This window comes from Poecile atricapillus, chromosome 13 (assembly GCF_030490865.1).
Source record: "Poecile atricapillus isolate bPoeAtr1 chromosome 13, bPoeAtr1.hap1, whole genome shotgun sequence".
NCBI lineage: Eukaryota > Metazoa > Chordata > Aves > Passeriformes > Paridae > Poecile > Poecile atricapillus.
Genome location: NC_081261.1, coordinates 10,879,010 through 10,893,437, shown reverse-complemented (window position 1 = coordinate 10,893,437; position 14,428 = coordinate 10,879,010). Strand labels below are relative to the sequence as shown.

Below are 14,428 nucleotides of genomic sequence, written 5' to 3'. Positions count from 1 at the left end.
AGACACAGCCACCTCACAGGGGCTAAAGGCCAAAGTAAACCTTTGTGAGCGAGGTAAATTCCATCCTAAAGCAGGACAGGGTCATTGTCATGTTCCATGCTACCAAATCCATATATTGTCATTTATCTCTTGACAATATTATCACAAGACACTTTTGTGGACCACCTTCAGCTTTGCCTCCTGCCTGACACCTCTCTGCCCTACATCACTGTGCCTCTTCCTCAGCTCACCCTGGCAGTGCCTCTCATTATTTCCAGCTGCTCCATTATTTCCAGCCTCCAGCACCAAGAGCTGAATGTGGGTGGCCTTGGATGCCGCAAATCCCAAACTGCAACCTGATTTCCCAATATAACCAGTCCAGGTAGGATGCTTGCAGAGCTGTACAGCCCAAACACCTTGTGACATGTTGATCCTCAGCCCCCTTTGGGCCAAGCAGTGGGATGCAGCAATCCCACATCCCTCAGGCAGCCTAGCACATCCAGAACATGTTGGCATCTTCCAGGCCCACAGCTGGGTGTGGGATTCCGAGACTGTGGTCCTGCCTCCCGGCAGAATTTCTGTTTTTCCAAAGATGTTTGTAATTTAATGGCATTTTAGTATAAAACAAATAAAATTGAAATTAAAGAAGAAAGGCACTTTGAAGGAAGCAGTAGTCAGCCAAAAGCCTCCACAATTAGCAAGAGTCTCCCTCCCACCATGAGCCAGGCTGAGCAAAGGGGATGGAGGCTTCTCATTCCTGGAGACAGGAAGCCCCCAGCCTCTTTGCCCACATTTCAAGCCAGAAAGAACAGATTTCCTGGACAGTCACAGAATAAAGGGGAATATGGCACCACAACAACCATGATCAGTCCTCTGCACAGTAGCAAGGTTGCACAGACCCACCAACAAGCAAAGCCCAGGCTCCCCAGGGAGCCTTCCAGCAGCCCCTTCCTGCATCCCCACGGCCAGGAGCTGCAGCAGAAGATAATTCTTCCCCAGCTTTAATATTTTCAGGTACTATTTGCAAAGCAAGTGAGATCTTTTCTTGTGTTCAGGTACTAGAGCCCAAGCAGAGCACCCTACATCTATATTTACATCCTAGTGATTTGTTTACCACCCTCTGGGAGCAGCTGTTAGATTACAGCACATCAGAGCATCAGCACACTCTTCAGTGGGAGCAGAATTTAAAAAGGATCCAATTTAAAAGGCTGCCAAATGGAGTAACACCCTACATCTGCTTCTTGTGTTACAACTCCTAGTGATCCACAGCAAGACTGCAAGACTGGCCTGAGGAGAATCATCCTTCTCACACCTCCCAGCTTTGCTGAATCAAACAAGAAATTTAGCAAGCTGCTTATCTAGGCAAAAGCAGACTTAGATTTTCCTTGTTTAATATTAAACCAGTTTTTGGGGTTTTTTTTCAAAGTAACAAGAAAATTGGCTCCCTCCACTAAATTCAGCTGTTCACTTCCATGACAAGAACATTTCTACAACTGCCGGGAAGTGATTTTTGATACAACTCAGGTTACCAGGGGAGAAATAGAACTCTCCATGTCCAGGAGGTTCAGGCTGAACCCCAAAAGCCGAGTGTCCCCTCTCACAGCACAGCCCCCCAGCTGCATGTGGACACCTGCCCCAAGTACAGCACAGCCAGCCCCACCTGCGCCTCCCTGGCCTTCCCTCTCCTCCATCCATCCCCTCCTGATCCTCCTCCAAAGCAGCCCTCACTGGAGCACTTGGAAAGGGACAGTCCAAAGTAAAAACAGAGACAAAGCCATGCAATAGACATGTTTGAACTTAAACGAATTCTCTTTAAAATACGCTCTCTTCTATAGTCATTTTTCTGAAACTCAGGATATGCGTTTTCTCTTTTCTGTCACAGCTTTCGCAGATGAATGAAAAAACGGCAAACAGCTTGTGTGCGTTACAACAGTATTTTTTAAGTTACAGCTCCTTTCAAATGCACTCAGTGTTTGTTCCAGAAATTCAGCAGCAGCTGCCCTGGGGAGCTCGGCAATCCCACACATCCCGACATGCGGGGAAGGCAGAGCAGCTTAGGGCACCCCACTCTTTCCCGGGGCGATGGAAACAGTGCCCACGGGAGAGTGCCCAGCTCACATACAGCACCTCATCCATCACACCGCCTCGCCGCGATCCTTCCTCAACGGGGGATGGCTTGTTTCCACATACATCCACACACAAAGCCTATTTCAAACTATCTGCGGCGTCTTAGCAAAGAATTTTCCAGAATACGTATTTGTGAGGTCAAACACAAGTGCGAGTACACTTACAAAGTAATTATTACCAGCCCATAGAGACCCCAGAACTCTGCAGCCTGCATGGAGAAACTTCTTGCTGAGTTAACTCATACCTTCTTTAAAAACCTCAACAGCCTGTGAACTCACTCCAGGGCACGAATCCAAACCATGTGAACACTAAAAACTTTGAAAGCAGATCCTTATGAATTAACATCCCCCCCCACCCTCCCCCAAAAAAAAGAAAAAAAAAAGAACAAAAAAAAAAAGGAGAATGCTGTAACACTGGGAAAATCGGCTGAAACAGTGCAAAGTTCACAAGGGAGCACTTATTTGAGTGCATATAGAATAATTTGGAGCTCCGAAGAGCCCAAGAGCCACAAGCTGCTGGGCCCGGGTGGAGCCCGCCCGACTCCGGGTGCCACCCGCCCCGCCGCCCATCACCTGCGGCCGCTCCCCGCTCCGCTCCCCCTCCGAGCTCACCCTGGAGATGGTCAGCGGGGCGCTGAAATCTTTACCGCCCACCAAGCGAAAACCCCACGGCGAAGGGCCACGCAGGACCACCGAGTGGGACATAGCAGCGGCGGGGCGCTCTCTGCCCGCAGACTGCGGCAGCTCCGGCTGCCGATCCCCCGCCGCAGCTCCTGAGGGCCGGGACGGAGCGATCCCGCCTCCCCGGCGAGCCCCGCCCGCAGGGCCTGCCCACGAGGAGGGACCCGCCCGGCCGGCTGGCCTTGGGGGGGATTCAGCGCGCATTTCCCCCGGAATCCTTTTATAAGGGAGTTTCGGAGGGACTACTCGCAGTGGTAAAGTTACAGTACTTTACTAGGAGTAAAGCATATGGTGTGCTCAAAGCCTCCCTCACTGCACGTTCATCCTCTGCAGTGGAAGGAAAATGATGCAATAGGTCAGTAAATGTTTGGTTGTGAGTGTTTTATTCATTACAATAAGTCTCCTGAATGAGAAAAAAGTTCAAGAAAATAATCAGATTTCGTTTAAAGCAGTTTGTGAATATTTCATGGTCATCACTTGGGCGAAAGATAAACTTCCAAGAAAATAATCACAGAATCACAGAATGGTTTCATTTGGGATGGACCTGAAATTGTCATCACAATCCAAACCCCTGCCATGGCCAGGGATACTTTCCACTATCCCAGGTTGCTCCAAGCCCCATCCGACCTGGCCTTGAACACTTCCAAGGACGGGACAGCCACGGCTTCTCTGGGAAATCTGTGCCAGTGCCTCACTACCCTCACAGGGAGGAATTTCTTCCAATCTACCTCTGCCCTCTGTGAGTTTGAAGCCATTCCCCCTTACTCTGTCTCTCCAGGCTCATGTTCCAAATCCCTCTCCAGCTCTCTTGGAGCCCCTTTAAGGAACTGGAAGAGGCTCTTATTTTCTCCAGAGCCTTGTCTTGTTCAGGCAGAACACTCCCAGGTGTATCAGTCTGTCCCCACAGCAGAGGTACTCCAACCCTCAGAGCATCTTCATGGCCATTGTACCCCAACATTGGCAGGACTCCTTGCAGGGGTCTCTGCACCAGCACCCAGCAATGCAAAGGATCTCAGTTTCCTGGAGGTACAGCTGAATCAGTGATTGTTGGACACCATGGAGATGTCCATGCTGCCAGTGAGTATTTAATGTGATGGTTTACAGAAACAGTGGTGGGTTGGAGGTGGGGTGGGTGGTCAGCAGAGCTGCTCAGCATGCCCTTCAGAAGCTGAGAAAAAAATCTCAAAATTTCTGTAAAATTTATTTTTCTTCCTGGAAAGGGCTGGACCAGAATATCCTGCTTGGAAAAAAAAAAAAAGGACCTAAAAAAGGATTCATTGTTTAAAAAATCCAGTTTCATTGAACACCTTCTCGCTGCCTCGTTTCTGGAAGTTTGATTTATGCACCATTTGCTGCAAAGGCTCTTTGCTTGTGACACAGGAAGGTTTGTGTGACTGGCTCATTGCTGTGCCCATTTATTGGGCTTTGTTCTGGGACAGTGGTCAGAGCTATGACTTTTAAATAGGCTTCTGGGATGTCCTGTGGTTTGGGATATAGCAGCATGAGTACAGTCTACATGCTGTGTCAAGAACCTGAAACACAATAAACTTGGTTTGCTTTGCTAGAAAGGTGCCTGCAGAGGAGAGGTCCAGCTGCAGCCAATACCAGCAGAGCTTTCCCTTACTCTTTGTTCTTCACAAGCGCCTGCCTTCACCAACAGAGGCTACACAGGCTGACTTTTGTCTGGGTGATGAATCATACCTCCTTATTCCTGCATGATATCACCCAGCTTGCAGAAGCCTGGGAGTAGGCTGGTCTGAGGTTTCCTTGCTTGTGTTAGAAAATCCACCCAGGCAAACAGCAAAATTCCTCTCGCAGAGAGCTGGAGGACTGGTTGATGTCCCACCTCTCCTGCTCTCGCTGTTCAGTGATGAAGAGGATTTGCTGAAGGACAGAGTTAAAAATGTGCACAAATGCAGTGTGTCAGCATCAGCATCTCCTTCCCTGTTAGGAGGGAAAAGAAAAAGTTCTTTCTGTGAAAGGCACTAAGTAGCAACAATAAACCAGAGATATGGAAAAAAAAGAAGAGAAGAAAATGAAACCCACAGTTCTGTAGAGCCAAATGTTTCCCACTGCCATTCACTGGAGCTCCATTCCCTGGCTGGGTTCTGAACTGCACTCTGCTGTGAAGGGCAGCTCCGCTGTGCAGCAAAGCCTCAGGGGCTTGAAGTAATTTGCTGGCAGAGGCAATAGATGATCAAAACACAGAAATCCCCTCTATTGCAGTATTCATTTCAAAAGCAGGAAGGAGACTGCTGGCTCTTTCTTCAAGGCACTTTCTCTTCAAGGCTTTCTGACTGCTCAGCCCAGATCACTCCTTGCAGAACTGATGGCTCATCTAAAACTTAACCCAAGTAGAATAAAATTAGCCAAATTGTTATATATTTGTGGGTGTGTTTATTCTAAATAAGATTATATTCCAGAATATGCTACACTGTGTGAAGTAGAGGCAGTTTTACTGTGAATAAAACTATATGCATTTGAATTGTTCTTGATGGAAAGTGTTCACATATAGAACAGCTCTCAGGATTCAGAACTTTATCAGAAACTAATTTTGCACCCCTCTGTCATAGATATTGTTCCCCAGGATGCAGGGAGTGAGAACATGAGCTAAAGAGGTCCATGGTTCACAGGTGCCCCATGTTCTCTCAGCTGCTTCCATACCTTTTCACATGTACTTTATTTGAGCAAAGCAAACATGACTCTGCAGTCTACAAAGGACCCAGTCAGCTCTCACTTCAACCACCTAAAGTAGGCTCATAAATTTCTGTTTTTGTCTTTGATAGAATCATAAAATCACAGAATGGCTTAGGTTGGGTGGGACCTTAAAGATCAACTTATTCCAGCCACCACTGGCAGGGACATATTCCTCTAGAACAGGTTGCACAGTGAGAATTTTTCAATTTTATTTTAGGTCATTTCCAAAAACTAATTGGAATTCTGCTTCTGGCTGAGAAATTAACAGGACCATCAGCAGCTGAACCTTGCTGTGGGAGCAAGCCTTGACATCCAGCTGAAATACTGTGCTGCCAGTGTGCTCATTCTTCAGCTGAGTGCTGAAACCGTACAGTGAGCTCTGACAAAGACCACACATTATTCAAAGGGAGGTCAAACATGTTCATGAATTCAATCTCATCACTCCATTCACTTTATCTTTCCCCTCTCTGATATTTTCCTTGATATTTTTTTCCAGTATTTTCCACCCCAAAGCCTTATCACCTTTTTGTTTCTTTTTTGACTATTCTATTCAGGCTCTACTTTGCCACCGGTGACACTCTTGGTTTCCTTCCTTTGTTATCACAGACTGACTGGGTAAACTATGGATCTTTGTGTCCCTTTTTGAATGAACATTTTCCGTCTGCCACCCTCACAATATTTAGCAGAGGTCTGTGTTTATCTGAGAGTCCTGATAATGACCCTTCAATGCCTTTTTTTTGAACATCTGTCTATATGAGAGTGATTTAAAACATTATTATGGCTTGATTCTCTAGGTCAGGAGATTTTCTTGCTTGTACAAATTGTCATCTGGCTCTGGCTGTGTCTGCTTAGAGCCATTTCAGTGGCTGAAGTTAGTCATGAGTTATCCATCCCTGGAAGTATTCAAGGCCAGGTGGGAAAGGTCTTGGAGCAACCTGGTCTGGTGGAAGGTACCCATGACAGGGGATTGGAATGAGTTTTAAGAACCCTTTCAACTCAAACCATTCTGTGTTTCTATGATTTAAAAGTAGATTTAAGCACCAAACTTGCTGTTTTGGATTGCCCTACCAACAGCCACCCTCCTGTTAAAATTGTGTGTCAAGAGGCTCATGGTTTGTGTTTGAAAATCATTTGTTGTGAATGATCATTTGTATTTTTTAATGCTGGTTACTCCTTTTCATATTTTTCATTGGAAAAGGTCCCTGAAAGTGATGCTGATGACATGCATTCAAAGTCCTTGGGGAGTAAAAAACTCCAAGCAATGTTTCATGGCATTTGTGCAATTTGCCCTCCCAGTAGTCACTGTTTCTCAGAGTACAATTTCTTTTCCTTTCTTACAATAATCAGCAATCCTTAATTTTTTCATCTTAATTTCCATTTCCATTGCCTGAATGAGTCCTTTCTGGTGCCTTCCTATCCTAAGAGGACTCACATACAACAGATTCTCAAGGGTTCCAGTTTTTTCCTTTACTTAATGGTTTAAAAAAAAATTAAAAAAAAAATCCAAAACCTTAATATCCTGTGAACAGTTAAATTTGAAACTTCTTACTTGGATTATGTACAGGCAAATCTTAACCCTATGGCAGCTTTAGCTTTAGCTTTCAAAAGGATTACTTAATTTATAGGCTTTGCAGGATCTCTCAGGTCTGAGTTATTATTTTGGCTTTTGCAAGTTCCTTGGCAGACACCCAAGTGTGGGGAACTGTCATTCTGAATTCTGTTTAATTCATTTGTTTGTCTAAATCATTTCTAAGAAGTTCATCTCATGGAACTAAGCATCCCACAGAGAAAAATCCAGCTGTGATAGAAACCATTAGGATAATGAAAGAAATCTCATTCCTTCAGTGGAATTTCTTCTCTGTAATCATGTTTAGGTGAAGAATCCAGCTGTCTCCCAAGGCTTTGGAGACTTAAGGGATTATTATGGAGAAGAACTGAGAGAGAATGGGTTTAGGTTAGATATTAGGAAGAAATTCTTCTCTGTGAGAGTGGTGAGGTGCCTGGCACAGGTTGCCCAGAGAAGCTGTGGCTGCCCCATCCCTGGAAGTGTTCAAGACCAGGTTGGATGCGGCTTGAAGCAACCTGGGGTAGTGGAAGGTGTCCCTGGCCATGGCAGGGTGTTGGATCAAGATGACCTTTAAGGTCTCTTCCAACCCAACACATTCTATGAGTTTATAAAAACTAAGAAACTTTACTGTGCATGGTCAGATTCATCTTTGATTAACAACACTGAGCAGCAGGAGCAGAGTCACAAAAGTGACAAAGGCAAATCCTTTGCTTTTGTAAGATGTGTTCAGAGGGTAAAATGCAGCAGGGTCTGACACAAAATGCGGTTTATTCTTCTATTCTGGCAAATATTCATGAGACTACTTTTATTCTAAGTTATTCTAAATCTTGCTCATTAGGCTACCAGTCATCTACCAGAACTTCATACACTGGGGTTTTACAATCCACTAAGCAGCAAGGATAAATCCCTACCTCCCAAATGCTGCAGACCAAACACAAGATAAGAGTGAACACAAGAAAAGAGATGTGTATGGATTTCCCAAGGGACCACCAGGAAGTGATGACACAGTACTGCCAGCTGACATTGGAGCTCAACAGTAACCTGTCCTTGATAACAGCAGCTCTGCAGAAGGCTGTGAACAAGGACAAGACTGACATCAGAGCTCACAGAAAGCTCACAACTCATTCAAAATGTTACAAACAATACATTTTTTAAAAATAGTTATATTCCCTTCTTAGTAGTTTTGCTGGACAATGAAATGGTTCCATGTTCACCCTATTCTCAGTCTCACTTTCCATCTCAGAAGTCAGAGCAAACAGATGAGCAAGTGCCTGTTAGGTCACATCTGACCTTCCTCATCTTAATCCCCAGCCTGAGACTAATGCTGTGATGGGCTGGGCAGCACAGAGCAGGCAGGTGGGGACTGTCCTGCTGCCCTGCCACACTCACTGCTGCCACACGTTTTCATCTTGCCTGTGTAGCTGCAAGCCCAGAATATATGGGCCAGATGGAAGAAGCTGGTCTGTTTGCTTGGAATGGGTATGACCTCCTTCCAGCGGGTTCAGCTGCTGCTGACAACAAGGGCTGAATTAACCCTGGCTCTTGCCCTGCACAAGCTGTAACCTTTTCACAGCCATGCCACTGTGACCAATGAGGAGCAGTTGAGAAAATCAAAAGAAATATTGGCTAACATTGCAAGCAGAAGATGAGATTACAAGTGATCTGCTTTTTCTTCAAGGCTAATTGTTCCCATTATGGAATTAAACGGATTGATTTCCCATCAGATATGGTGTCTGGGAGAACAAAGTCAAAACCTCTTGTCTAATGTGAGTCACTTCACTGAACAGCTAAACACTGAGATTTTGTTGGTTTTACTCTTGTGAAATCATAACAGATGTCACTTGTTGCTATATTCTGCAAACAGATTTGGCACATTTTTCTTTCACACAGTAGAATCCAAGCAATTGTACCTATCCAGCAGAAGAGCTCCCCAGCCTTTTCTGGGGGTTTCAACATTTATCACCCTCACTCTTGACTCTGTTTACAGTGATGAATCCTTTTTCAGGTGTTGTGTGGCTCCAGAATGCACACAACTGAAGAGAATTAAGGTGAATGTTCCCAATTTATGCAGGTCAAGGATAGTTTGCCTTTTATCATTCAGAGATAAGTACAACAAACTAACTCTTTTTGAAAAGCTGAATTCCACAGATGGCAGTATTAAGATTCAGTGGTCACAGAGATTCCTGTAGATGGATTTCACAGAAGTTTTCCCATTCATTTCAGCCTTAAACTGATAGGGACAGAGGGACAAACAGTATGCTAAGAAAGAGGGGATAAGTTTTGCGATATCTTATCCCAGTATGTTCTGCCAGAATTCATTTAGCCCGATCCATCAGCTGCTGTCTCGCCCCATGTCTCGCCACATTCCTGCTGTGCTGAGGATGTTCCATATGCTACCTGGGGAGAATCCTGAGGGATCAGTCCTCATCTAGTGTAAGAGGCTGTGCTCTGCAAAGTGTAAACTGCATGGTAAGGGCAAAGCAATGCTGGTAGAATAGTTCAGGGTGTGAGAACAGGATGTGAGGCACACAGCTCAGCTCAGCTCCTGGAAGAGATACTTTCTCTCTCCACTCAGGCTGTTCTTCATCACTTCCAGGACTTTTGCAGAAGTGTCTCTAGATGCCCAAGGCATCTCCTCACACCACAGGTTCTATTTACTAATGCACATTTATGTGACATCTTCAGGACTGAAGAGAACATCCCCTAGAAGGATATGGAAAATGCAGTGCATATTTGGGACTGTTTATCTCAGAGGAGAGAGCTATGATTAATGGTTTGAACTCTCCCAATTTCCTGAATTCATCAGTTCATCAGAGGAGGATTTCCAAGAATCTTTTGAAAAATATTGTGCTTGAACTTTGAGGCAAAATGCTATGAGGTGCTCACATTGGACAGAAGATTAAGCATTCATCATCCATGAGCAAGAAATGAAGAAACTCAATAATACAAAATGAAGAAACTCCTTCCTGATGTCATAGGCTTTAGCTTACTCTGTATTTTTTTGGTTACTGTAAAGAAACAAATAGACTAAGCCTTCATCTCACTACTAGGGCTTGCAGGCCAGGATTAAGGTGCTTTGGTGTCCAAATCCTGCCATTTCTGGGAGAGAATCTCCTGGGCACCAAGGCCAAAAGCAGACAAATAACATGCCAATAGATTTTTAAAGATTGTTGTAACTCTGTCTTGTCTTAGTTCACTCTTAATATTTCTGAAGTTTGCACTTGCGCACGCAAATTTCACAAATATAACAGCACAAATTCCAAACCCTGAACACAGGCAGTGACTTTACTGAATAGGCAAAAAAATCCCAAAGTAATTGCCAATATTTATGTTCTAGCACATAAGTAGAAATTCATAAATGCTTGCAGGAATGTAACATATCAGCCTCCTTAAAGAGTCATATCCTGTTTCTTTTGTTTCCTTTTCTGCCTTTGCAGTGACTGTTGCTACAACACCATCCATCACTACTCCTTTCATCTGTCAGGCCCTCCACCCACCCACAGCTCCCTACCTGTTTCCCCAGGTCTGAGCAGTCTGGATTTCCCCCATGTTGTTGTTTCAGGGTGTACATGCTCATCCTTTGCAGATGGAGCTGTGTGGGCAATGAAGGGACTCTGGTTCCTCAGCACCCCTCCTGTACCTGCTCGGCCGGTTGCACAGATAGGTTTCTGTCAAGTGAGATTAGATTTGGCAGGTCTTGTCACAGGGAATTCATGCTGGGGACTGAAATTGTGGTTACATGGACACAGTCTAGGCTGAGACTGAGAGCGTGGTGGCTGCAGTCAAAGGACAAGACGCATCATCATCCCTGTTCAGAGAAGTTCAAGCACATCTTTCCTTGGCTTTATTAGGTTCTTAATACATTAATTTTGTGGTGGATCAGCTGCAGTCTCCTGCTGCTGAAGATGCTCCTCTGCTCTCTCCAGAACATTGCCCCAGGATATCTTCTGGAGCATGTTCCTTGAAGAAACTGATGCTGCACAAATGTTAATTTAATTTTCTTTTACCCCTCATTCCAAGCATCCAGTTACTGGGTTGTGGAAAAGCTGAGCCTGAAATAAACCTTTAAAGTATTTTGAAGGATTTGTCATTACTCAGAGAAATAGGTCTGACATTCACTTGAGTGCAAGGAAGTGGAGGAAACAAAATTGGTTACTCAGAAATTGCCTCAGCTGCCAAAGCTCTGCCTTCAGCTCCATCTGGTGAATTCATTTAGGCTGAGAGAACTGTGGTCATGATCTGGAGTAGGATTTGCCCTTGGAGCTTAAATAACCTAAATGATAAATTTAAGAACCTGCAAGGCTGTTTGGTGATATTGCACAAAACCTTATCTAGCAGCATTGAAAACTTTGATCCAAGATTCAGTGATGTCAATAGAAAAGATCCCACCAGTGATGGTGGAAATGCTGATTCAATGAGCAGTTTGGCCATTATTCCAAGTGTCCAGTGGGTATTAGGATCACCAGGGATTCCACCTAAAAAAGTGTCACTGTTTCCTTTTTAATGCACGCAGTGCCTTATGTTCTTCAGCCTTTTTCTGCTTTTCTTCGGAAAGGGTATGACCTGACTATGGAATAAAATGCCTTATGTCTGACAAAATAATAAAAATCACTTAAAATCCAAGGAGCATGAAAAGCAAATGTTATTAACATTGAACTGTTTGTCTGCTTCAAGCATAGTATTACACAATGGTAATGAATATATGTCTGTACTTTAATTTGTTATTAAGAAAATAGCTCCCATCTGCTTCTCTAACCAAGGGGCTTAAGAGCCTTCAGCAAACATTAGCTCCAAATTTGTCCTCACACACAGAATAAAAGATGTTTAACAAATAAATGAGACTGTCACATCAAATGGTTAAATAACCAATTCCAAGACAGTCATGCTAGAAATTGTACCAAATCTCGTAGTTCACTCTCCTGTGGTTTAAGCAAATGATGGATGTGTCTGAAAAACAAGGGACTGAGGATCCTCTTCTGTCCTACCAGTTGTCCTGAGGTCCAACTGGATACACCACCAGTTAGCAGTAAGAGCTAATGATATTCTATCAAAGATATTTCATTTGTTCATCTGTTCATCTTGGGTGCCAAAGAATAGGGTATTTTATGAATGTTTAGGCATGCAAGGTGAGGTGTCACAAGATCAAACAGAACCTAGCAATCTGATGCTCATAAAATGAGCAGGAAGGGTGAATCATTCAGCTTTTTTAATTCTTCCATGATTCTTTAAAGACTTAATATGTTTGTGGTTTTTTTTTTTTTAAGTTGGCTTTAAATCTTCACAGTGCTCTAAAACTCAGTTTAATCTCAGCAACCCCAACATCAATCTGTGGATGGTTCTGCTGAGCTTGGCCTGAGGGTGCTCTGCTGTGCAGCCCTGTGCCATGGCCCCAGCTTGCCTGTTCCCAGGAAAACCTCGCCCAGCCTAAGAGCCATTGTTTTTCTTTAGTTCACCCCAAAACCTTTCACTTCTTCCCTCAATATCTCCATTTCAGCACTACTTTTAAAACCATTAGTGTCACTGCCTAGGGAGAGAGAATACAAATACTTGGCACAGGTGGACATTTACTTTTCTGTTTTCATGGATGTGGAGTCAGTTGTGCCTGTTCAGAATGTCTCAGGAGAAGCATGAATAGTTTAAACATGTGTTCAAGGAAAATTTTATGGGCCCCCAGGTATTATTCAAGTTGTGCTTTGGTAAATTTTTTCAAATAGGTGTACTATTGTTCTTCTAAAGGAGACTGAAAAAAATAATTGAGGACAGAATTGAGCACACTTTGCAGAGGAAGTGAAATTGCTGAGTTAGTGCTGGAGGCATGGCTCTAGCCCCTTACCTGCTCTTCTCCCCAGGAAGCCATGGGCTAGCCATACTGCAGCCACATGAATCATCCCAAGACAAGGTCAGTTTCAATTAGGTATGGGGCAGAAATTCTTCCCCATGAGGGTGCTGAGGCCCTGTCACAGGTTTCCCAAAGAAGCTGTGGATGCCTGATCCCTGAAAGTGTTCCAGGCCAGGTTGGATGTGGCTTGGAGTAAGCTGATCTAGAAGAAGGCTTGCCTGCATATGGCAAGACATTGGACTAGATATGCTTTAAAGGTGCCTTCCAACCCAAAACATTCCATGATTCTATGAGGGAGAGATGTATAATGCTCTTGAAATGCTATAGAAAGCTCAAGCATCTTGGTGGTTCGTAAACTGAAGCTAGGATGGAGCAAGGACATAGCTGAGTTAACAGATTAGATGTGTTTCTTTGCATCTGCAGTCGCTGAGCATCAACTGCTGATGACTCACTTGGAAATGATTTGTTGGCAGCTTGTCCCCAGCCAGCCCGCAGCCTCCATCCCACCACTCCCACTGACCCCAGGGCTGCACGCACCGTCTCCATGATGTCAGGCAGGGATGAAATCCAGCTGACAACAATAGATACCACAGGAAAAAATCCCCAAGAGCTTCTGCTCCTGTGAGGCATTTGACAATGGAAATAGGGGAAGTCCCTTTGCCATACTTGCCAAAAGAAATTTGGACAGTGCTGTCAGGAAAATATTCTTTGCTGAATGAGTGATGCAGCTTTTTAGGTCTTTTCTGTATTTCTGTGACTATGAAGACAGAATTAATGAGTAAGAGGCCCTTACAGCTGGTATCCAACTCAACAGTTACAACATGCTGAGGAAAGCACACTTTTTTCTTTCCTTTTGGACAACCAAATGTAGTATTTTTAGCCCCACAGAGAGTTTTCTCCTCTGTAATGATGTAAGGTTCCTGTTAGCTCATCAGATTTGATTGCTCACTGTAAAAAACTAAAAAGAGACAAAATTGAACACCCTGTCATGTCTGAGCCTAGGTTTGAGGCAGGATATCAAGAAGAGGCTTTTGGCTGCTGAATTAATCACACCCAAGTGAAAGAGAAGACAGGGCACAGAACCCAAACAAAACACAAAGCCTGATTCTGGTTTAAACTGAACTCCTGCTAATGTATCTCTATTTATGGAGTTGTTTGGTGTTAGACAGAATATTAAGCTACTTTTTAACCGCTTCATTTGAGAAGAAATATGTGATGACCTAAACAAATACCAAAATCCACAAATTATACCCAGGTGGCAAATTTATTATTCATGCTTTTAGAAGCCTTTTTTCTGTAATCCTCCTCATTGGCAGCTGATTGGCAAGGCTGGATCCCTGGCTGGTGTCATCCTGCATAGTTGTGTCCAGTGTATTCATCTCTGCTGATTTGTGCCAGCTAACAATTTGCCCCATGTATTTTCATGTTCTAGTGTTGGATGGGGCTTGGAGCAACCTGATTTAGTGGAAGATGTCCCTGCTTGTGGCAGGGAATCAGACTGAGATGTTGAACAATGAATAATGAGGAACATTAATGTTC

At 44.1% G+C, this 14,428-nt stretch overlaps 1 protein-coding gene across 1 annotated transcript in view; it reads right to left on the bottom strand.

The window, feature by feature from the left end:
- The window catches only part of PDLIM4 (PDZ and LIM domain 4), a 42,557-nt gene extending 39,649 nt beyond the window's left edge, over positions 1 to 2,908 (bottom strand). The window contains exon 1 of the mRNA XM_058848931.1: positions 2,718 to 2,908. Coding sequence (XP_058704914.1) covers positions 2,718 to 2,810 — 93 coding nt within the window. The 5' untranslated portion in view covers positions 2,811 to 2,908. The remainder of the gene's footprint in view (positions 1 to 2,717) is intronic.
- Positions 2,909 to 14,428: the final 11,520 nt, after the last annotated feature.